This window comes from Lithobates pipiens, unplaced genomic scaffold (genome assembly GCF_037356315.1).
Source record: "Lithobates pipiens isolate NorthernLeopardFrog02 unplaced genomic scaffold, aLitPip1_a1.2 Scaffold_16, whole genome shotgun sequence".
NCBI lineage: Eukaryota > Metazoa > Chordata > Amphibia > Anura > Ranidae > Lithobates > Lithobates pipiens.
The window spans coordinates 98,354,069-98,380,682 of record NW_027507748.1 but is presented as its reverse complement, the minus strand read 5'-3'; the positions used below and the strand labels follow the sequence as shown (position 1 = coordinate 98,380,682).

The 26,614-nt window shown below is 38.3% G+C and overlaps 1 protein-coding gene across 3 annotated transcripts in view; it reads right to left on the bottom strand.

Moving 5' to 3' along the window:
- EPHA3 (EPH receptor A3) overlaps positions 1-26,614 on the bottom strand; it is a 512,923-nt gene that overhangs the window by 300,296 nt on the left and 186,013 nt on the right. For all 3 annotated transcript variants that reach the window (XM_077480166.1, XM_077480165.1, XM_077480167.1), the window contains exon 3: positions 23,829-24,489. In XM_077480166.1, coding sequence (XP_077336292.1) covers positions 23,829-24,489 — 661 coding nt within the window. The remainder of the gene's footprint in view (positions 1-23,828; positions 24,490-26,614) is intronic.

Sequence of the window (26,614 nt, the reverse complement as noted above, 5' to 3'; positions counted from 1 at the left end):
AATGACCAGGTATTTTTTGCGATACGGTACTGCATCGCTTTAACTGACAATTGTGCGGTCCTGCGACGTTGTACCCAAACAAAATTGATGTATTCTCTTTCTCACAAATAGAGCTTTCTTTTGGTGATATTTGATCACCTATGTGTTTTTTATTGTTTGCGCTATAAACAAAGAGTGACAATTTTGAAAAAAAAAACATTTTGTTTTACTTTTTGCTATAATACATAAAAAACTAATGTATTCATCAGTTTAGGCTGATATATATTCTTCTTCATATTTTTGGTTAAAAAAAATCGCAATGGGCATATATTGATTGGTTTGCGCAAAAGTTATTACGTCTACAAACTATGGGATAGATAGGGACTTTTATTTATTTTTATTGTTTTTACTAGTAATGGCGGCAATCTGCGATTTTTAGCGGGACTGCGACATTTTAGGGGACCAGTGACATTATTACATTGTTCAGTGCTTTAAAAAATGCACTGATAAATTTTAAAATGATACAGGCAGGGAAGGGGTTAACACTAGGGGGGATCAAGGGCTTAAGTGTGTTCCCTAGGTGTGTTCTGACTGTGGGGGGGGGGGGTGGGCTCACTGGAACATGACAGAGATCACTGTTCCTAATCACTGGAAACAGAAGATCTCTGACATGTCCCCTGTCAGAACTGGGAGCTGCTTGTTTACAAAGGCAGATACACGTTCTGCCTCTGTACTAGGCAATTGCGGGTCACTGCGGACATCAGTTGGCATCGGGAGCGAGAGCGCCCGCAACTGCGTGAGTCGCCGTACAGGTACATTGATTTATGCAGCGCTGCCAACCTGCCACTCCTTTGTTGCCGTGGCCATGTGTTTTGGGTCATTGCCATGCTGGAAAACCAATCCTTGACCCATTTTCAATGGCCTGGCTAAGGGAAGGAGGTTCTCACCCAAGATTTGATGGTACGTGGCCCCATCCATCGTCCCTTTGATGCAGGGAAGTTGTCCTGTCCCCTTAGCAGAAAAACACCACTAAACCATAATGTTTTCAACTCCATGTTTGATGGTGGGGATGGTGTTCTTGGGGTCATAGGCAGCATTCCTCCTTCTCCAAACATGGCAAGTTGAGTTGATGCCAAAGAGCTCAATTTTGGTCTCATCTGACCACAACACTTTCACCCAGTTCTCCTCTGAATTATTCAGATGTTCATTACCAAACTTCAGACGGGCCTGTAAATGTGCTTTCTTAAGCAGGATTTCAGTCCTTCATGGTGTAGTGTGTTACCAATTGTTTTATTGGTGACTATCGTCCCAGCTGCATTGAGATCATTGACAAGATTCTCCAGTATAGTTCTGGGCTGATTCCCCACCGTTCTCATGATCATTTAAACTCCATGAGGTGAGATCTTGCATGGAGCCCCAGACCGAGGGAGATTGACAGTTATTTTGTGTTTTATCCATTTGCGAATAATCGCAACAACTGTTGTCACCCTCTCACCAGGCTGCTTTGCGATGGTCTTGTAACCCATGCCAGCCTTGTGTAGGTCTACAATCTTGTCCCTGACATCCTTGGACAGCTCTTTGGTCTTGGCCATGGTGGAGAGATTGGAATTTGATTGTTTCTGTAGACAGGTGTCTTTTATACAGGTAACATGCTGAGATTAGGAGTGATCCTAATCTCAGCTCGTTACCTGTATAGAAGACACTTGAGAGCCTGAAATTTTGCTGATTGAGAGGGAATCAAATACTAATTTCACTCATTAAAATGCAAATCAATTTATAACTTTTTTGAAATGCGTTTTTCTGGATATTTTTGGTGTTATTCTGTCTCTGACTGTTAAAATAAACCAACCATTAAAATTATAGACTGATCGTTTCTTTGTCAGTGGGCAAATGTACAAAATCAGCAGGGGATCAAATACTTTTTCCCACACTGTACAGCGCCATGGGTGGTATACTTCTTGACAATCATGCGCACAGTGGACACAGGAACATTAAGATCTCTGGAGATGGACTTGTAACCTTGAGATTATCCATGCTTTTCCACAATTTTTTCAAATCCTCTGCTCTTTCTCTTCTTCATGCTCCGATTGGCAGAAAGGGACACACAATAGAAAGGTTGAGTACCTTTTTAACCATTTTTAACTGGTTGCGGTTGTGATTTCTATATTGTCAGCACCTGTTAATTTATACAGGTGAATTTAATTACAAATTACAGGAGCATCACAAACTTGGAATGCAATTATATCTTACAATTTTGAGAAGGCGCCAGTAAATTTGTACAGTCCATTTTTGGAGTTTTGCGAAGAATGTGTCAGATTTGGCCCTTTGTGTTTCTCCAGTTTTTTGTTCCATACCAATATAAACATAAGACATAATTATGAAAATGCCTAAACATTTGTAATTGCAACACGTTTCTCTGCAAAGCGGTGCATTATCTGACAGAAATGTCTATGTTTTCTTCAGTCAAGAAAGCAAGCCATTGTGAAAAAAACCCTGCTTCATATACAATTCTATCTTCTTACTGCTTGGATTGATATATCCAGAGGACAGGAAAAGAGGTGAGATATACAACACATGCACTGCAGTGTTGAAAGGACACTATTCTCATTTGCTGCCAAATCTTTGTTTTATAACGTAGGTGTTGTATCCAGTGGAAGATGATAAAAAATCTACATTACTGACTCATAAAATAAACATATGAACTAAATGTAACTAATATGTGAATAACACAATAAAGGAAAAAAGTATTTGGTAATGATAGAATGCCGCCTATTGCATCACATCAGTATTCATCATCTGAAATTCCTATATCTGGGCCTAACTAGACCACACAAAAAAAAATTTAAACCCACAATATAGCCAGGAATAACAGCATTTCTGGCAAGTGCTAGATGCCCTACTGCAAGCCTGGATCCACTTCCAGAATTAAACATTTAACGTTCTCACTCATCCCTTTCACAATCTTAATATTATTGCATGACTTTTAAAAGGTATATATACAGTATGTATGTATGTATCTATATATATCTATATCTATATATATATATATATAGATCTCTATAGATCTCTATATATATATATATATATATAGATATATATATATATATATATATATATATATATATATATATATATATTTATATAGATCTCTATAGATCTATATATATATATCTCTATAGATCTCGATCTCTATCTCTATCTCTATCTCTACGTACCCATGTGTGTGCTTTGCTTTACTACTACAATACACACACACATACATATACATATATATATATGTTGTGTATATGTACTGCAGTAGTAAAGAGAAGCACACACAGGGGTTGATTTACTAAAAGTAGAGAGTGCAAAATCTGATGTAGCCAATCAGCTTCTAACTTCAGCTAGTTCAATTAAGCTTTGACAACAAAACTTGGAAGCCGTTTGTTTTTTTATCCAGCGTTGCACCAGATTTTTCACTCTCTAGTTTTAAGAAATGAACACCAGTGTTTGTGAAGCATGGATACCCTTTAATAGTGAATACACCTTTCACACTATCTTTCCATAACCAAATGTGATCTATCGATTCGGTAAGTGGAAAAGAGCTTTTTCTTTCTAATAAACTCTATGGGGAATAGAACTTGAGAGTTCTTCAGACATGTTTGAAAAACAGCACCCTAGAATAATTGCTGGTACCTGTCATCTCATTATTAGGATCAGATTACGGCTAAATCTCCAACTGCTGGATTTTATTTCCTGGCAAAACTTCAGAGAATTCAAGATATTTCAGAAACTGAAAAAGACAATAAAGGAGGAATAGATACCCTTGTCTAATTGCACCTTCCAGACATCAGTGTTCCAGGAATATTCACTGTAAATTTTATTACCTGCTAGTGAAGGCGTATTCACTGCAAGTAGTTTGCTTTCTATCTCTTATAAAATCAGTTCTGTAAAATTAATGTTATTTTCATGATAATTTATAATAATTTTCTATTAAATACATTTAGATGTAAGATTTCTTCCAGGTGTATGGTTATTTCTTTCATGTAATGAACCTTTAACTGTTGAAAACTTAATTTTCTCATGAATATTCATTTTATTTTACAAAAGTGTTATTTTATTAGCACTTAAAAGAGCACCTGCCTTTCTCAATAGGCACCTCCTTTAAACGCACAATATATTTGTGTGTGCATTTTATGCATCTTGATTATGCTGCAATACAATGTCTTTTTTGGTGCAATTTTAAAGCATTTTATGGCACATGCTTTGTGCTTTTAAAGGAAATAACACCTATTATTTGGTGTTAACATATGTTATTAAGAAAACAAATAAAAAATTGGTTATCATTGAAATAACTTCATAAAAGGTAATAACACCTTTTATAAGCGTTATTCCTGCAATCTTTTTAATAAAAGTGTTTTACAGGAAATTTACAGGCGTTGCCATTCATTTCTAAAGCTGTAAGCAACATTTCTCCAAAATGTATCACACTAAAACCTGCAGATGAGAATGTTTTACATTATTACTCTTATGCCCCATACACACGGTCGGACATTTCAATCACAAAATCCGTCTGATTTTTTCCAACGGATTTTGGGACAAACTTGTCTTGCATACACATGGTCGCACAATGTTGTCGGAAAATCCGATCGTTCGGAACGAGGGGATGTAGAACACGTACGTCGGGAGTATAAACAGGCCAATAGCTTTCGTCTCTTAGTTTATTCTGAGCATGCATGGCACTTTGTCCGTCGGAATTGTCTACACACGATTGGAATTTTAACAATCGGATTTTGTTGTCGGAAAATTTTAGATCCTGCTCTCAAACTTTGGCCATCGGAAAATACAACAGAAAAAGTCCAATGGAGCCCACACACGGTCGGATTTTCCGACAACATAATCCGGACTTTTTCCGTCAGAATTTCTGACCGTGTGTATGGGGCATAAATCATCACAGCTTTTACATGCATTTTAAAGTATGGTAACATACATGAAAGTGCAAATCTGTGAATGTGTCCTTTCAGTCAAAATACCTTAAGAATTGATAAAATATTATATGAATTGGTAAATTCAGCTGTTTCTTGAATGAATTTAGCTAATTAAAAAATGATTTTCTATCATATAATAACACAAAAAAAAAAAGAACTACACATTTTGTACAATAAGGTTTCCAGAAATCCATCCTACACTTGGTTGGTTCCCATATAAAATACAAGCATTGGCAGTCTATGTAAGCTGCTACCTTCATTGGTTCCTGCTAATAATTCTGGGATTTGAAAAATGCCCTTCTCCCAATGATGACATCCAGAAGTATCCTTGGCTGTGGTCATGGGAGGCAGTCGGCACAGATACCAGTGCACAGCTGTTTTCACCCTATATCACATACTGCTGTAGTAGGGATGATGTTGATTTTATATAAACGAGGATTACACATAGCACCGATGTGTTACAAACATCTGACTTACATACGACTCCTACTTACAAATGGAGGGAGACAACAGGAAGTGAAATCTAGGAAGGGAAATGCACTCCTTTAAGAGTTATCATGGGAAAAAGGTGTCTCCACTGATGCTTTATCACCAATCCTTGTTTCCACAACAACACAACATTTTCAAAATCCAATTGTCCCAGGAGCAGAAAGTGAGATGACATCTTCTGAACAGGGGCACAGACAGCAGAACAAATGTTACATGGGTGTTAACCCTTCCCTATCCAAAAAACTTAAAGTGGTTCTAAACCCTTAAAGGGTTTGCAAAGCCCTACGCATTAAGATAAAAAGCCTTATGTGTGCAGCAGCCCCCCCTAACACTTACCTGAGGTCCCTCTCTGTCCAGCGATGTCCACGAGTGTTTCAGCTGCCCAAGAGTCTCCCTCCTGATTGGCTGAGACACAGCAGTGGCGTCACTGGCTGTCACTGCTGTCAATCAAAGTCAGCTAGCCAATCAGGGGAGAGAGGGGCCGGGTTGGGGATCCGTGTCTGAATGGACACACGGAGCTGTGACTAGGCTTGCATGCCCCCATAGCAAGCTGCTTGCTGTGGGGGCACTGAACAGGAGAGGAGGGGCCAGGGTCACAGAAGGGGGACACAAGAAGAGGAGGATTTGGCTGCTCTGTGCAAATCCACTGCAACAAAGCAGGTAAGTATAACGTGTGTTATTTTTATGGGGAAAAAAAACAAGACTTTAAGGTTTTTCACCTTAATGCATTCTCTCAGCAGCTCTCCCCCCCTTTTTCTTACCTGAGCCCAATTCGATCAAGTACACAAGCTCCAGTCACTATCTCTCTTCTCATTGGGCAGATTGATAGCAGCAGGACCCATTGGCTCCCACTGCTGTCAATCAAATCCTGTGACACGGGAGCAGGAGATGGGGCCGAGTCCTACTGTCTGTGTCAATGGACGCAGCAAAGTGACTCAGGAGCGAACCTGCATGGGTGCCCCCCAGGCAAAGCGGTTTTCCGTGGAGGCACCGGTTGAAGAGGAGGGGCCTAGAATGCTGGCAGGTGACCCCAGAAGAGGAGGGCTGGGGCTGCTCTGTGCACAACCATTGCACAGAGCAGGTAAGCATAGGCATGCTTGATATTTTTATTTAAAAAAAAGGAAGGTTTACAACCACTTTAATTTTTTTGTTTTTATGGAGTTACATTTAAAAAATGTACTTCTTACATGTTATCTTACATACAAATTTAACTTGAGAACTATCTTGTTTGTAACCCGGGACTGCCTGTAGTGACATTGTTGGAGTTGTAGGCTTTAACTAACCTGTTTTTGCCCTACTGATGCAGAGGTAAGGTAAGATAAAACCTCAGACAGTTACCAATTTATCCGGACAAATCCAAGAATTTGTGCAGTACCACAAACCATATAAATTCTACAGACCAACAACAATATCATTTTTTCAACTCAACTATAAAGATGCATATTTACAGATATAACTGGAAATTTGAGTCTGTATAAAGACAGTCTTTCTATATAAGCCACCTGCTCTAGTCATGCATTTCTATTGATGTGCAGAACACCTAGTCACACTGTTTCTTCACCAAACATTAATCATCTGACAGATTTACCCTACCCTATACAGGGGATTTCACAGGAACTTGATATATGCAGGAAAGTGCTGATTTTAACTTGTTTTTATCTTCAGCCTGACTGAGAGTGAGAATTTAGGAGGATGTTAAAAAAAAAAAAAACGATGAACAGAGAGGACTTAATGGAAAAAAGCTAGCATCAAAAATGTTTATATATATATATATATATATATATATATATATATATATATATATATATATATATATATATAAATTATTTTTATTGCTGATTCAGTTTAAAGTAGAACTATAGGCAAAACTTTTTTTTGTTTATATTTTTGATAGAGTAGGGGAGGGTTAAAACCTCTGTCTGATTTTTATCCATCTGTGTCACATTTGGTAAATTTACATTCACTTCCTGTCCCATAGCTAGAACAGGAAACCCCTACAAATTAAGCTGTTTCTAGTACTTCCAGAGCTTGAAAACATTAAACAAGCTTGTGGTTGCAGTAGCATCAGTGAACATTTTTATTTTTTGTGTAGCAGGCTCAGAGCTTTTATGTAAATGGACAGCCAAGAAGCTGTTCGGTCACATTTATGCTTCTCACCGGGTGACATCCCCCTCCTAGAGCCCCTTTTATGATTCCTGGGCTTCCCCACTCCTTCAGGGAGCTCAGGACCACAATAACCACTGTTGGGTTGGTGAGTAAGAGGACGTTGGGGAATTATTGTTGGCCAATCTTCTCTGCAGAGAAAATTCTAGGTCCTTCATTAATTGTTGTTGTCTGTAAACTGATGAGCTGCAAAGTCATTTAGAGTGTAACCTATTGATAATTATGGGCTATTGAACCTTCATAGGCACTCATAGTTTTTAGGCTTGACCTATTTCATAACTATTTAGGACCCGATTGCAGACAAAACATTTTTTTAGCTTTTTGTTCTGGATAGAATGGAAAAGGGTTAAAAGCTCTGTCAATTAGAAAATCCTATATTTATCTATTTTAAAGGAAACCTGTTATGAGAGAATGATATAGGCTGCCATTGCTGACCATTCCTTCTGAAAAAGTTAATTGTCTGGGTGTCATGCTGATGCAATGACTTCAATACTTGACAATGACATGGAACCAGTATAGAACTGACACATTTCTGAAACTCATTACAGCATGCTTGCTCCGCTTCTGTGACTCAAAAAGTATTGACATCAGACATAGCCAGGCAACAAGCATTTTTCAAATAGATAAATTAGTGGTGCTCCAGATGAGTAGAGACAAGGAGGGAAAAAAAGAAATAAAAATCCACGGAAGAGATCCTTCTAAGGGTATTATTCAGTTGATCATATGGGAAAAGTATGGCAAAAAAGTGTAGTAAGCGTAGTAAGCGTACACTCACATTCATAATGTTGCTAGATACCTGTCCAAGGGTCAAGCAACCTATTTTGGCACATGTGGAAAATATGACTCTATGCAGAGTGTGGGCACTCGATGCTCGTTGGGGTTTTCCAGAAACTCTTGTACCATTATTGGTTGCAATCAGATCCGGTTAACAATAGTAGATAGGGTAAGGCTCCAAATTGGAACCAGTTTATGGACCATGATGGTATGATGGTGTTTTAACCTATTTTCACGATCAATAAATACCAACCTTCCTGAAGAATCCACTTGAAAGCTCCTTTTTATTGAATGGATGTCTCTGCTGACCACACACTGGTTCCATTTTGGTGTCTTATCCTATCTACTGGATATAATATACTGGACTTATCCTATCTACTGGATATACTATACTGGACTTATCCTATCTACACATATTTTACTCATGACATGGTCATTTTAGGAAAATCTTTCTAAAGTTTCTGTTTGGAACCCATCATCCAAACGGAAGGGTGATATAATTTCACCAGTGGGGACACAAATGCCAATAAAACTTAACTTTTTCCCTCATAATTTGAAATATTGAGAACATTATTCTATGTCCTTATTTAGATGATTTGTCTGGAGATGAGCCTTAAAGAATAACTACATTTTTTTTGTTGAGATAAAAACAGTCCTCTATGGGTGATCTATGTACATTACAAGGTTTTAACAAACTTTGTTGCCGATTCCTAACTTTTGTTATTCTGAAGAAATCCCTGTGTGTTTGTCTGTGTCCATGCGGGAAAGTGAATCTAATGGGAGTGGTTTCATAATTATCAATCATCTGCAGCACCTGCAGGGCACCAATGAGAAAAACTGCTGGGCCTGTATCCCTTTAGACGTGATTTCCTATTGGGAGTATCTCACCAAAAATGACATATTTGTGGCAGGGGATGCCTGAAAAATGACTTGTATCTTAGTGTAGACTTCTGGGAATATCAGTGAGCCAATCACACAAGCAGCAAATTATGTTTCTGGGGGCATTCTGTACATATTCTGTGTACAGAACACCTCCAGGTAGCCATATTGCATTTTACAGAAAATCACAGAGCTACAGATTGAAAAGGAAGGATTTTTTCTTTCCCCACAAAAGTGGAGTTACCCTTTCATGTACCTATAAGCACTGCTTGGCATCTGAGATTAGAGAACTTTGTTAGTTTCAAAATGAAAGCAGTTCTAACAAAAACTGTTTGCATGTTGTTTGTAATTATTGTCCACTGTACTACCTCACATTTATCTGCATTACTAGGTATGCCTTGTATGTCTAAGTACTTCAAATAAACAGTTTTTAATAAAAAAATAAAATAAAAAAAAGTATGATATTTTTATACATACGACCCATGTTGTATGGTGCCTTTTTCAGAACTAGGTCTTCCTTATATGTGTGTGTGTTTTTTCAAAACAATAAAAATAATGAAAAATAAAAATAAAATATCTCTACTTGAGAGTTGAAAGCTTTGTCAAATGTTTACTGATATTCAGGACTTCATTAGGTTGATTTCGCCTCACTTCCTGTCTGGTGAAGATATGGTCAACGGAACAGAAAGAAAGGAAAAACTCTCTAACAAAGTTCTAATCTTTATCCGCCTTATCCAAAAAAAAAAAAAGTTAGTGATTGGCAAACACTTTATACTGTAGAATAACTGGTGATCTAACCTTGAAGGTTCTTGTTTAGGGATTTCCTGATAAGGTATGACAACTGTCTACAATTGTTGTCTTGCGTTGTCACTCTATCACATGCTACCTACTGCTGTCACTATGAAGTCTAGAACAACGATGTGCCGCCAATGCTGGAGGAAGTGCATATGGGCAAAAGTGGCTAAAAGAAGCTGGAAAGGGCAATAATTGTTTATGATGGTGCTTCAGAAGGATTTAGATCTCATTCAAATATCCAGTTTTCTTTTATTCCAACATAGTAGACTCACTACAGGAGCTCCTCAATATTGCCTCTTGTCTGAAATATTGTGTTTGATAGGTCAACAAGAAAAATAAGATAGGAGAAGGGAACTGGGACAAGAAAGTCCGGGAAGATGGATTACTGAGCTGCAGTGTAAAATGATAAGACACTTTGCAAATGTTCCAGCAACCTCACTGTCGCTCAATACATTTGATATCTGTTTCCTCATTATTTAGCTGTCTGCCATCAGCTTGTTTTGATAACATCCTTCAGGACAAGTAATAGGAGCACATATGTGAATTGTTTTTACTCAAACCATCTTTCAAGATGGCTCTTGATTTAAGGGTATTTTTCATCAAATGTTATCAAAACTTACACTTCCCTGTACAATTGCTCGCTATGAATGTTTGGTACCAGCTGTCACCGTTGAAATACAAGCCCTTATTAGCCTAAGAAAAAGTTTGCCGGTGAGACTAACTAGAGACTTTCCAATAACTATAAACACTCCGGCAAGTGGGAACAAGAGAATGACAGAATTACAAATCGTACAGCGCACTGCCCTTAACAATGCTGTGGCTGTGTCCAAGAATGAAACACTTTTTTAAAGCAGGAGTCCTTGGGGAACGAGGACTCAGAAAGATGGAAAAACATTAAAATGTACGAGGTTAAAGAAATGTCAGCAGGATCCCTCAAGAGTTTTTAATATGCATGCCATTAGATGTTTTTATAGAACAATTACCAACAGACGTGTCAGAAATTAATGTCACCATGCCAATGTTTATTCAGCTAGGGCAGTCATCCGGGTTCCCCATTATATATTTATTATTTTTTCAGGCATCTTATATTAGAGATCTGTTTAGCTCACGTTTTTTGTGACACCAGCAAAGTTTTCTAAATGCCACCCAAAGAAGCCTTTTATTTTAGCCCCACCTACTTCAGATCCAGCAGATTATGAAAATAAGATTTCTGCACGTTAGAAGAGTTATGCTGATTAGCTTGTTTAAATCTTTTGAGTTGTTTGACTTTTTCTGTTGTTTTAAACTTCAACAAAGTTTCAATGACTTATCTCTTATGTTCAGGTCCTGTCCCTCTGCCTCTACAAATCCCAGCCATCAAAGTGAAAGTGGGAATTACTATAGATAACATAGGAGGAAAGGATGTTAAAATGTAGCTACTCATTTGTAAAACAATGCTTACAGTCTGCAAGTGTCATTTATTATTGCAATGTAGCATTGTATTTACTATTTCACATGCCTTACATAGTTACATAGTTAGTAAGGTTGAATAAAGACACCAGTCCAACCTGAGTGAGCGTCTACAATTGTCCCTATCCCTGTACACTCACATTGGTAGCTACCCTCAAGGAGCCCACAATCCAAGGTCCCCATTCATATACTAGGGCCAATTTTGGACAGAAGCCAATTAACCTACCTGCATGTCTTTGGAGTGTGGGAGGAAACCGGAGTACCCGGAGGAAACCCACGCAGGCACAGGGAGAACATGCAAACTCCAGGCAGGTAGTGTCGTGGTTGGGATTTGAACCAGCGACCCTTCCTACTGCTAGGTGAGAATGCTAACCACTACACTACTGTGCCGCCCTGTGCAGTTGTGAAGGCTAAGGGTTTTTTACCTTCCTGCATTCTATGCATGAAGTAAAAAAATCTTCAGGGTGCAGCTCCCCCCGTAGCCCCCCCCCCCCCAATACTTACCTGAGTCTGATCCAACAATGTGTAAGAGAGCTGAGACTCTCCCAGGGCTCCTGATTGGCCGAGACAGAGAAGCGGGATTTAATGGTCAATCACAGCCTATGAGGGGGGCAGGACTGAGCCATGCACTGTATCCCATAAAGAGGCAGCCCCAGTGCTGCTTGCTCTGGGGGCACTTAAGAAGGGGGCACTTAAGAAGGGGGAGGGACCAGAAGCACCAGCGGGGGACCTGAGAAAAGGAGGGTCGGGACCATTGCACAGAGCAGGTAATTATCATGTGTTTTTTTATTTTAAAGAAAAAAAAAGCAAGGCTTTAGAACTACTTTAAATTTGCATGTAAATTTAGGAAACAGTACAAAAAGTTGCAAAAAGTTGTGTTTACAAAGTTGCTTGGCATCTGCCAATATCAGCTCGGCTTGTAAACAAACCAGCAGGGTATCTTTCATTTTACTATGTATGCACTAATGCTGCTAAACATCAGATCCTGTAAACAAACAGTTGGAATTGGGTTCAGATCAAACTCCTGTTCAACTTGAATCCAAAGCTTATCCCTACTGTTGGGGTCCAACTCATGCTCAGCCCAAACCAAAAGCTTCTACTGTTGATCTGCATATGCCATCCCTTACGGCCCCTACTGCTGATCTGCATAGAACATCAATTTAAAATAACTTACAATCAAAATAAATAAATAGCGTTGCTAATTAACCCTTATTAAACCTTAGTTCAATCTAATTAGCCCTAATTAACTCCTTCCTCCTGTTCTTCCCAAAGCTATTATTTTATGCAGATTTTTAAAATGCCTTTCACCATTAATAATGAATATTTTCATTCTTTTTTATTTTGTTTGTTATTTTTTCATTGTTGCATTAAAAAAGAGCAAAAAAAAAAAAAAGCTTTTTTTATTTGTAAACAAAACTTGGAAGTAAAACACATTTTTTAAGATTACATAGGAATTTTCTTTTTGAAAGACATTAACACAAGAAGGCATTTTTTATCACACCAAAAACAATGTTTATTTACTACTGTAAATATAAAGTTTTTTTAGTCCCAGAAGTTTTTTCAGTCAAAAAATGTGTAATGTATTTTGACTTGACTAACAAATACAATTGTATCCAAACTATTAACTAATATACTTCTTTATATAAGATGCTCATCATCCACCACACACAGATTTTTTTTTATGAAGAAGTAGCCCTCCCATACATTCCCCTATATGCCATGATCTTCTAAATCCCCCAACTATGGGTTTTCTACCTACCAGCACCATACATCACCACTGTCCAGTGGCACCTTACATCACAGTATTTATCATTTAGACGGCACTCTTTGTACTGAGTAAGGCCATCTGTGATTTTTGCCAAATCTCTATAGCCCATTAGTGAGCTGCAGAGTAACAGTTTTTTAAAATTATAAAGTCGTTTTGGAATGCTGACATGTGCCCTGTTGGATTACGTGAAGTGTGAATTTTAATAACTGGTCCACTTTGAACAAATTAAACCTACTTTGAGTGTGTGGAAAAGCAGGATAGTTACTTTTTTTTCTACCCTCAGGCATATTCACTCTGCTAAATATACCTTCTCTTATTAATGGAAAACTGTTTCCAAGTCAAAGTAGATAGTATGAAGTAAGTAAAAAAATTAAGGGACACAGGTTCACACAGTTGGTGTGAAAAATCCATATTTCTGGGAAATTTTCATACCAACTTAAAGATATAAATAAATTACTTTTTAGAGTACTAAGCATAACAAGGAGTGAAGTCATTATCAGGGTATGCCAAGAGAGAGAAAAAATAACTTAAAATTGGCTTAGTTTAGTCCAAAAGTTAAAACGCCCTTAAAATAGACTTACACAACATTGCTATCGTGACCTCTTGTAAAACCGATGGACAGGTCATAGAACTATTTTTATGATAATCATGACTATTTATAAGCTATAAAAACTCTCCTCCCTGAAACAAATGCTTTAGGCATTGCCAGATTTTTATTACAATATATCTCTTTTAGATTGGACATTTTTTTGCTTCACTGGTCCAAACATGCGTTAAAGCAGACCTGTGCTTTGCCTACTCAAGGCAAACCAACAGGTTTGATTTAATTTCCCTGTCCTGGACATGGCGGCCAAAAAGGAGGTTTATATATATATATATATATATATATATATATATATATATATATATATACATACACATTATATATCTATCTATCTATCTATATATATATATATATATATATATATATATATATATATATATATATATATATATATATATATATATATATATATATATATATATATATATAAAATCTGTGAAACCTACTTTTTGGCCATGTCCAGGACAGGGAAATTAAATCAAACCTGTATTTTTTATTTTTTTTAAATATATAAAAGGATTAACATATAGTTCTAAAATAACATAAGAATAATATAATAATATATAGGATTTATATCACGATGCTCATTAATTGCACACAAGCATAGTGTAGAATGGACAGCACTTTGCAGAGCAATTGAGCCCTGATTGTCTTACCTTTTTCTCTCCCAGTCTTAGTAGGAAATAATAAATTCAACAATGAACCCTTGAACCATAATGAAAAGGTTTTCTGACTGTTTGGAGCATGACAGAAAGTAAGTAGTTCTCTTGGCACAGGTTTCCTAAATTATTCAAGCAAGTGAAATGTTAGCAATTAGCTCCTTCATCAAGGGGTGGGCCTGTAGGTGGGTAGCTAATTGCTGGTTCATGAAGACGTTGCACTCACCTAAAGCTACAACTCATGTCTTACAATCGTTTCAAGATCTTCCACCCGCCCTCTCTATATTGTTATTGTCACAGCTTTATTAGCAGGGGTTTACCATGCTAGTGAAAAATAGTATCTTTGATTAATGACTGATTGATGCCCTCAGCAGGCTTTGGTTGGATAGATGTCTGTTTTGAATTTCTGTTTAATGAAACCTTTAAAGCATTTGTTAACCTAAAAAAAGGCAAAATAACAGATCCCATTCCCTTAAAGCATCTTATACAGCACAGTGCTTGTGTTGTGTAATTTGTAATTTGCCCCCCCCCCCCGTATCACCTAAAAAAAACTAGCTGATCCTGCCTGGCTATACTACCCCCCCTGTAAACTGAACACTGAATATCATGGCTGCTGAGCCCTGATACCATAGTTAGTTTTAATGTCTCCGTCATCCGCAGCCCTGTTCTGTCCTCTGTGCTCTTCTTCCCCCTCCCTGCCTGTCTGCTCGTGTCAATGCCCACCCCCTCTGCTCCTGCTACCCTCCTAATTACTATAAAATCCTCTCATCTCCTTTGTAATATAACAATAAGTGCCTCTGTGTCTGTGTTATATGAAAAATATGCCAATCTATACCTATATCAGAGCAGCTCCTGGCAATCACATGACACCTCGGCTCTATCTCTCCTCTCTTCCCCTTCAACCCAGATGATGTTATCGGGAGTGCTTGGCCCTGCCTGCTGGAGCTGTCAGCCAGGCAGAGGAGAGAACTGAGGAGTCACATGATCACTGGGAGTCACTCGAAATTAGGTACAGATCTGCATTTTTTTTTTATATAACACAGGTACAGGAACACTTATTGTTATGTTACAGAGCGGATGGGAAGATTTTTATAGAAGTGGCTTAACAACCACTTTAAGCCTTGCAATGCTTGGATGCTCAGAGCTCATCTGCAGCTGGCACAGTTTTTTTTTGTCTATGCAAGTCAGTTCATCTGTTGAGTATTAAAGTGATTGTAAACGACCACCTTGAAAAAAAAAACATTCAGTTTAAACTAGAAATAAAAGGCAAAACATTTGTGTATAGGTGTAAAAAACATTATATACACCATTTTTTTGTTTTTTTTATAAGTGATCACATACCCTCTGCTCTCATCTGCATAGAGAGGTGGAAGAGGAGAAACAGCAGCACACTGATCTTCCCAGTGAATGGCCGTGCAGGGGGTGTGTGTCAGAAGAAGTCTGATCATTGGAGGAGAGCAGGATCAGTTCCCAGCACAGCTAGGAACTGACCACACTGTGTTCTCATGCTTAGTGTGGTCAGTCTTTAACAGGAAAGCATTGGCAGAACACCAGGGATTCCACACAAAGGAAGCAATACAAAGGGAACAGGATACTTTTTCACACAAGTACATGGTACAGCAGGCACATATCAGGAATATGAAATGTTGGGTTTACATATTCTTTACATAAGCCATGCGCCCACATCCTTAACAACCATGAGACATCATCTGTCAGCGGATTTCCCCCCAACAACCACAGGTCAGGGTTGTCACGAAAAGGCCCTTGTCCTCATCAGCATGGGGACAAGGTGCTTTGGGGTGTGGGGGTGCAGAGCCCCCCTGCCCCAAAGCACCCACCCATGTTGAGGGCATGTGGCCTGGTATGTTTTAGGAGGGGGGCTTGCTCGCCCCCCCTTTTCTAACCTGCCAGGCCGCATGCTCAGACAGTCCGTGCTGGCTATCAGTGCTGTCCATCAATGCCCATCACTGCTGTCCATCAATGCCCATCAGTACCGCCTATCCATGCCGCCTATCAGTGCCAATCAGTGCCACCTATTGGTGCCCATCAATGCCACCTAACAGTGCCCATCAGTGCAACATATCAGTGCCACCTATCAGTGCCCATAAATGTGGCATATTAGTGCCTCCTCATCAGTGCCACCTAATCAGTGCCCATCAGTGCCGCCTCATCAGCACAACACAGTGAAGGAGAAAAATTACTTAATTACAAAATGTACTGAGAAAAACTTTTTTTTTCACATTTTTTGTTCTTTTTTTTTTGTAAAAAATAAAAAACCCAGCAGTGATTAAATACCACTAAAAGAAAGCTCTATTTGTGTGAAGAAAATGATAAAAATGTAATCTGGGTACAGTGTAGCATGACCGCGCAATTGTCATTCAAAGTGCAAACGCGCTGAAAGCTAAAAAATGGCCCGGGCAGGAAGGGGGTGTAAGTGCCCCATAGGCAAGTGGTTAAATACCACCAAAAGAAAGCTCTATTAGTGTGGAAAAAATTATAAAAATTTAGTTTGGGTACAGTGTTGCATGACTGCGCAATTGTCACTCAAAGTGTGACAGCGCTGAAAACTGAATATTGGCCTGGGGCGAGGTGGTTATCACTTCCACCTAGCAGCAATAATATCATCGGTTCAAATCACAACCATGACACTGCCTGCCTGGAGTTTGCATGTTCTCCTTGTTCCTGTGTGGGTTTTCTCCTATGCTCCAAAAACATGCTGGTAGGTTAATTGGATCCTTTTTAAATTAGCCCTGAGTTAGGGACCTTAGATCGTAAGCTCCTTGGGGGCAGGGACTGATGTGAATGTACATTATATGAGTAAATTGACAGTGCTATATAAGTATCTATACTAATATATACATTATAAACAGTATTTCTGTCTAAAGTTCAGCTTTAAGATATTTTAATTTATTAGAGAACTGCAGAACAACTTAAAACATATATTATTTTGGCTGCTACAAACAAGTCTAGTCAATGGCACATTTTAAAGGTGCTAAATATTTCGACCAGATTCAGACCCAGAAACACATGAGAGAGAAAAAATGAATCTAATCAAATAAACTAATTCAGTTCTGTACAATGTGCAAAGCAGATTGCAAAGAGAGAAAACTGAGAGCACCTCAAATTAAATGCAAGGCAAGTTCTAGCACGCACTAAGCCCCGATGTTGTTCTATGCATAAGCAGGAGTACAATGTCAGCTCAGCCGCCTCAAAAAGACATGAAACCCCCGCCGTGCTCTTGTAGTGGACTTGATGAATGCAAAACACACAACTGTATTATTTTTACACGCTGCATTAACATCACCGGATTGAGCAAATATGCTAAGTATAAAGAACACTTTTGTTCCAGAAAATGAAGTCATATTTGGTGATGTAGTAAATGTTATAAAAATGGGAAAATGATTACATTCCTTGTGATTAATCAGATGTAGTGATAATGGAACAAAGGCTGGATGAAAGGAGTGGTAGATCTTTAACCTTTTTGTTATCAAGGGCATCTTATATGTTCGTGACAAGCCCATATTATTCCCTCTTGCTGCTTGTTGTCTGCAAAACAGGAACTAATTCAAAGGACTTCAGACGTATTTAATAAAGCTGTGAGCTGTGGTAATGCATAGGCTACAATGACCTAAAGGAACCAGATTTCCGCACTGTATTCAGATCAGTGAAAAATGGACTGTGATTGGTTGATTTTGGTTTCTGTACTGTGCACTCTTTGCATTTAAAATAAGCCCCCTAGGCCTTTGGTGCCCAACCTGTGGCCCCTTTGACACTCATAATTGGTACTTTGTTTCCTACTATATATTCTATAGACTTACTGGTTTAGTTTATTTCTTTCACACCATTATAGGTTTTTTTTTTGTGCTCCCCATTCCTTTTGTCTTTTTATTTTTTCTCTTTATATAATGGAGCTTGCAGAAATAATTTTAAAGAGGCTGTAGGGTACACAGGTGTAAAACCATTAATTTGTAGAAGGGCTTTAATTGAAAGTATATCATCGGTCTCACGTAGTCCATGTCTCTTGAAGCATGTCCCTAGCCCACAAATCCTATAGCATCTTCAGATCTCTCAACCATCTCCTGTAGCATGCCCATAGTCTCTGACCAGCTCTCATTGTCTCACTGCTGTCTCTGACAACTTTCTGGAGAATTATGTGCCATAATCAGGGGCCACACTTAATGCCCTCTATGTCAAGTTGACTTCCACTGTTCCTGGTTATTTGAGTGTACACACAAATATGTATCCACATTCACCTTTGTATTAAGCCGACTACAAGCATTGGATAAAAGTTTGAATGCTAATTGTTTCTCAACTCTTATGTCATAAGAACAATAATGTGTCCTGCAAAATAATCCAGACCAACTCTTTAATTTTTCCTCATGTCTTTAGGTAGCATTAGACTGCAGAAAACACTCTCAGTTGTCCCAACTGGACTACCTACTGGGCATTTTGGATAAAGCCCAAGCATTCCTCACATTTGCTTGCCCAACTTCATGATGTCACAACAATGGCATCACTTAATCAGAGATTACTGCTGAAAATAACTGATCAGTGAGATATTAATACCGTGTGTATATTTACCTTCCTGCAGATAGCACTAATGCTTTTTTTTCAAAAAGATACTAAGCGTATACTTCCTGAAACCTGTTTTACTTAAAGTCCACATCTGCCAAATTACCTGTGATGGTAAAAATAGTTAGGTAATATGAATACTTTTCCCTGATGTCTCCCAACGGTGACTGGTGAGGGTGGCGCCACTTTCATTGGGACAGATCTCAAAATATGCTGAGTAGTCCAAATCCAATGAGAAGATGATCCTGGACTGTTCTGCAATGTCATCTCAAGAGATTTGTTGCCACTCGGCATTCACCACACTCTTGCTGCCAGGAGGATGACATAACCCCCATACACTACCAAAGTCAAGGAAAGGTAAGTATATTATCCAACAGGTACTTTTATGCAGTGTTTTAAGGAGGTGGGGCACCTTTCATAAACTGACCTTGCCACTGAGGTGAAAGGCCCTGTTTAACTGCCACTCTCTCTGCTTTTTCTACCACCAATCACATCTAATCGTCTAAAGTAAGTCTAATTCAATTTGGAGGCTTACAGAAACATCTGAGTAAACTGTGCTGAGTCTTATAGTTCTTCCTTCATCTCTGACAATCAGATCCTCTCCAAGTGCTTAATATATCAGTACTCAATTTATGTGAGATCATAGGGCAATTAGCATGAGACAATCTCCTAGCCAGAGAGGGATAAATTGATGAACTGAGATGTGTTACCCACTCTTTTAATATCTATGACCGGGAGAGTTAATATAAATGCCATTATTCCCAAAATCCAGCCCTAACCTCCACAGGCATAAATAAAAGTGTAGAGATTGATGAAAGAAAGCGTTCGCACTGGCCTAGTGCATTATCCCACAAAAGAGTAAAATAAAATAAGTACAACCCTCTTTCTTTCATCTATTTTACAGTGGTTTGAGGACAACCCAAGTCCTAGAGGGCAGCAAGGCTTCAAGAGAATTATCCATCTTTGTAATGGTGTTCCATCTCCTCATTTACTATTGGGTTATCTCACTTATACACAAGTTATTATTATTGCAATAAATATAAGTGTGTGGGTTCTCCAAAGATTCAGCAGCCTTTTAGAATGCTTTTCTAATGAGATCTGTTGGCATAGGATAACTGTTGAGTCTTGAATAACAGCAGATATCCTACTCATTGCCCAATCCCATTGTTATATATTGTCTGTAGCCAACATAACAGTGTCACCACATTAATGGTGAAAAAGGGAAAAACTTGAATTAGGCCAATATTATACAAGCATGTTACATTCACAGGTCCACCTGATATAACACTGACCATCATAATAACACTAGTTAAAGAATCAATATCAAGCCTGTGACAGAATCCTAATACAAAATGTCTGAGAGTGCTGGAACTTTAACCTTGCATCGAGCTCCGATGGGACAACTACAAGAATTACTTTAGCCCTGAAATTACAATTTTAAATGTTATCTCCTGCGATATAAAGTAAGGTAGCTTAGATTTTTTTAAAAAAGTACTTCTAAGCTTAGTTTAGAAGTTTGAACAATTGTTTGGTAATGAGCATTTGATAAGTCTAGCTTGTTCGTATTGAAGCAGAATATTAAGGCATAATTCCAGGCAAATAGCAAATAGCAAATACAAATTTAAAATACATATATGTGAGCAGTTTTGTCTATTAAAGGATTTTAAACCTGTTAAGCCCATCTTATGATTCACAGATTCTTGCCACATTTTACAAGTAGGCAACAGCCCCATTTCCCCAGTTGCATCTTCCAGTGTCACATCTACATCTCCAACCTGTCCACTGGGTAAGGAATCTGTATAGTCCCTTTCGGTCACTAGGCAGGAAGGTGCCATTTGAAGCTTGTAAAAGTGACCCAGGGGGTAGATGATTCATTTTTTTGAGTAGGCAGTTTGAACAAATTTTATGAATCAGGAGTGACTGGACAAAAATTCTAATTTTTGGGTGGGTAAAACCCCTAACATACTTTGAATTTACCTGTTTGCAGTTAAACTGTACAGGCATACAAAAGTAGTTTATGAAGTGGCATTCTAACAGTCATAGCACCCACGTTTGTAAATTGTATAAATCAAACATGTGTAAAACTTGACAAAGCACCAGTTTAATTAATAAATTCTTTAATTTAGTAACTTTAAGACAGACCCACTAGTAAACACAACCATCCACAAACAGGACTTTTCTTGAGCAGCTTGGTAGGTATGTATCTTGCCCCAAAAATGATCACTGAAAATGTAAATTCTCATATAAAACCCTAACATTTACACAGTTATTTATTAAAAAAATATGTATTTCAATTCACCCAGTGAATGTACATTTTTTCTGTGCAAATGTGGCAAAAGTGCTCTGACGAATGATTTACGTGTTAAAATGGAAAATACTGCATTTAGCTCCTAAATGGTACAAAGACCTATAGGAAATTCCCACAATAGGGAATAAAAAACATTTGGCCAGCACAGGAAATTGCCCAATAACATTATTTGTTAGCCGTTTCTACAGAATGAATGTACATGTACTTTCACTGGGCGAATATTTAGTATGTAAACCCTAACAGTGAACTCTTCAAATACTGTTGCAAGCTTTTTGTTCTGCTTGATAAGAACAAGATTACCTTCTATGAGAAAAACAGTGCTTTTGTATCGCCTGTTCCTTGTACACTCTTCTATTCCAAGCATGTTGACATGCCTAGTTTACTGCTGTGAACTACATAACCCCCCCCCCCCCCCCATGACATCATGGAGATGAGGAAAGGGGTGGGGTTCTGTGGTCTTACATATTTCCTATATTAGGGTGAAAAGTTGCTCCTTCAAAGATACAGTATTTTCTATGTAGGAAAATATTTTTGACAAGTTTACTAGGTAAAAATAATGGAACAAAAACCTAGAAACAAACGCCATATTTAAGAACTGGTAAGTTACAAAATTTCTTGGGTTTAGATGCACTTCAAATGAAGTGTTCATAACACGTTGCCAATATGCCACATCTCATCCACAACTAATTTCACAAATATCTAGAAGGCTCTTCAAAGTACAATTATTATTATAAATACTTAAAAGTATGCAGTATTTGATGAATAAATACAAAAAAATAGTTGATCAGTCTACCAGAATTTTGCAAATAAACTGATGTTACATTATAACTATTCAACACCATAGAGATACAATGAGGATGTAAAGAGATGTGAAGATACAGATTATACTAGAAGAGAAGAAGAAAAAAGTATAAGAATCCAGAGTTTATAAAGACCATCAAGAACAATTTTCTTGTTTTCACTAACATATACAGCACATGTGTCAACAACATACTTTTAAACTGAACCTCAGTCATTTCATTTTGCACTATACAGTATTTCAGAGATACATAAGTTGTTAAAGAAATGTAGAGGTTAATTTCTATAGTTAGAATCACTTAGATCAGGGGTAGGCAACCTCAACCCTCCAGCTGTCGTGAAACTACAAATCCCATCATGTGCCTGCCTCTAGGAGTCATGCTTGTGATTGGCAGGGTCTTGCAATGTCTCATGGGACTTGTAGTTTCAAAACAGCTGTAAGGCCGAGGTTGCCTACCCCTGACTTAGATATTTAGATTTGGGTGAAGAGTCAGAAGGGATAACTAGAGTGTTTTGTTCCGTAATATATGTCCTGTGAAGTTCTTCTGTCAATCTCTTCCAGTCACTGCTTTTGCAGAGTGAGCAATAAGGAGATACATTTAATGCAGGAACGTCATGCTAGTTGGCCTTTAGAGTGCTCTATGCCTGTCCAGTGAAACTTGTTAATGCACCCAATGTATAAAGTACCTATACACAAAACTAAAGTGAACATTTTTGGTTCTGCAAAACATTAAAACCAGTTGACATTATTATACATTTGTACATTTAGTCTGCTTTGACACTGACAAACTTGCTGGTTGACAACCTTGTTAAGTCCTCCTCAAATCAATGTGCAAGTGCTGTACATGCATTAAGAACACATAAAGGGAATAACATTTAAATTAGCACATAACAGCTATGTAGTGTTAAAAATAATATATGCTTTAAGGGCACTTTCACACTCACAGTGCCTAGGCATTGACAGTAAAGCGTCACTATTTTTAGCTCCGCTTTATCATCCTTTTAGCCACGCTTTTCAGCTGCTAGTGGGACACTTTTAACCCCTGCTAGCACCCAAAAAGGGTTAAAAGCACCGCAACGGCGCTTTGCCAGCACTTCGGCGGTGCTGTCCATTGATTTCAATGGCTGGGGTGCTTTAGGAGCGGACTATACACTGCTCCTAAAGCGCCTCAAAGAAGCTGCTAGCAGGACTTGTTTTGACGTCCTGCCAGCTTACCGCTCCACTGTTAAAGTTCTCAGGTTTTCACATTGGAGTGACAGGAGAAGCGCTTTACAGGCACTTTACAGGTGCTATTTTTAGTGATATAGTGCCTGTAAAATGCCTCAGTGTGAAAGGGGTCTAATTCTTGCTTACTGTGTATTTGGTGCAGTAAAATGTTAAAGGACACCATCTGCCTCTCTGAGATTAGCAGCGGCATTAGAATCCTTGGGTTGACTTCAACTTTTTCACTGGCTAAACATACATGTTACATTGTTTTTCTATTATGAAAATGCAATCATTAATATAAAAAGAAGAAGTTCCTGCAAAGACTATTTACATTCATTTTAATAAAAAAAAATTTAGGCTGAAGAAAAGATCAACTTTCATCTGTTGCCTTATAACTACAAAATTACTGATTATTACCTTGACAAGTGAACCCTCGCTCTTCAAAACCAGGATTGCACAGACATTTCCCAATGGGTACCAACCATTCACCCTCGGTGCTGCAGTACATTTTGGGTGGATCCTCTTCTTTGGAATGGTTGACACAGGAACCTCTCACCTCCACCAGAGAATGTGAGTCCATAGGTACAGTGTCTGGGAACATGGCTAAGTTCTTCACAGTGAAAGGACACTTTTTGTAATATACCCGCACGGATACTAAGGCAACACAGGCACCAACATCCTGAAAAGCCAAATAGAGTCCTTTTTTACTGATAGGTCCCACTTCCCGGACCTCAGTGTTTAATTTCAGAATTCGATCTCCCAGGTCCATCTGGGTGAAGCTCTCATCAGCTGCGATTGTGTCAATCTTTGTAAACTGATGCTCCCTAAACTTGACCCCATGGTCCTCATCTGACTCCCAATAGTAAAGGTTAAATGTTTCTTTACATGTTCCCAGTACAAGTGGGATGCTGTTGCAGTCTCGTAAGGTGAATTTTAGCTCAACATAGATTTTTTGAGCTGCGTTGCGGGGAATCCAATTTGTCCTAAGCCAGTTATTTTGATTATGGTCCATAACATTGCAGACTTGGTAGGTTCTTATGGGAGTGTAGTGCTCATCCACTCCACTAATTTCTTCCCACTGAAAGCAAAAACAAAGAGAACATATGAATCTATGGAAAATGAAAATGTAAGTTATATGATTCCTACAAAACAATGACATACATGGGGTTTATAGACTATGATTGATTGAAGCATTTGAGGTGAACACACTGGATCAAATAACTTTTTATATACATACATACTTTAACATGTTTGGATATCGGAGGCCAAGATACAAAATATAGACTGATTAGGGGTTTTGAATATAGATTCGAAGAGTGTCTAAAGCCAAAGCGTTTTTAGCATTGGATAGAGTGGAGACGTTTTTTTTCTTTCTGGTTACTGGTTAAAGAGATTTGCTCTCTCTTTCTCAAAGAAAGAGCTCATAAAAAATTTTAAGTCAGAATGGAGGGGAAATCTTCTAATGGGAACACTGTTCTAGTGACAACTGTCTAAGATGGTATTTCCCTAACTTTGGAAAGACAACCTGTTATATCTACAGGAAAGTAAGTTATGGAAACTCTCTTGAATAGTACACAGAAAAAAACAAACTCATTTTTCAGGGTTCTCTACTCTATTCAAAATGGAAAAAAATTGGATTTAAATAAGTTTTAAAATCATGATCCGCTTAATATCTTAGAATGATCAATAATAATGTCATCTCATGATAATAATATAAATAAGAAACAAAAAATAAAACATTACATTTCCCTAAAATCGCAATAAATATTTCTCCATTAGATTGACAAAAGATCCCAGGAATGTTTAGAATGAACAACAAGTGGCTTAATTGGCTATGGCCAATAGGAGCATGAGAACAATCACGTTATGGCCCACTGGATGATATTTGAAAGCGCAGTAGGTAATCTATTTCTTCCAGTCATTTTATTGTAATCTATGATAACAGAAACAGCAACAAAATACATGATAAATATGCCTTGCCATGAACTGCAGCTCATATATCTGACTTGTTATCTATCCCATCCATCAAGTGTGACACCACCACTCTATGCAAATGAGACAGAAGAGAACATTTCAACAACAAAACAAGTCATGTTGTGTTCTTATTACATACCAGCATATAGGAAGGCTGTACCTATCGAATAACTCCTATAGGGTCTGCAATTTTGGTATGAAATGCAGTAGAAAACAGACAAAACATCATTTCAAATAACTTTCAGCTATATTTTTCCCGTGATGGAATGCGTTCAATTTTACATTATCAGAATACAAAGTCCCACTGAGACCAACAATTCTTTTTGGTTGCCATGATTAATCATTTCGTTTGACCTTGTCAAAAGAATACAATATGGCTTCTGAGACCATGGCACCAGGCCCCAGTGAGCTCATGGACTAATGTTGATGGGAAGTGTATGTGGTTTTCAGCCTGAAAGCCCATGTGAACTAGTTTACTTTATTTAGCCCTGAAACTGATATACATGGCACGGCCAAAAAAAAAAAAAAAAAACGGTGGCATGGCTAAAGTTTTTCTTGTAATTTTAGCTGTAAGTATGCATTATTTCTCCTTATTAACTACAGTTGTATTGTGATTTTTACATGGAGCATATGCAGACTATAGAATTTCATATACACAACCAATGTTAAGTATAACTCCATGGCAAACGTAGATTGATTTACTGTGGAATTCCCACAATTAATTGCAAAGATGATCGGATTACTATGCCATTCTCCATATACAGTAAGGGAGTGCCTTCACTAAGGCTGCTTTCACACTGGGGCGGTATTCAGGCGTTACAGCGCTAAAAATAGCGCCTGTGTAACGCCTGAAAAAAACCGGCCCCTTTAACTCCAGTGTGAAAGCCGGAGGGCTTTCACACTGGAGCGATGCGCTGGCAGGACGGTGAAAAAAGTCCTGCCAGCCGCATCTTTGCAGCGGTGAAGGAGCGGTGTATTCACCGCTCCTATACCGCTGCTACCCATTGAAATCAATGGGACACCGCGGCAATACCGCCGGCAAAGCGCCGCTGCAGCGGCGCTTTGCGGGCGGGTTTAACCCCTTTTCGGCCGCTAGCGGGGGTTAAAACCACCCCGCTAGCGCCCGCGCACCGCCGCTAAAACGACGGTAAAGCGCCGCTGCTCTCGCCCCAGTGTGAAAGCAGCCTAACTAGCATGTGTTTTATTACAGTAGAATTCTTTTGCAACAA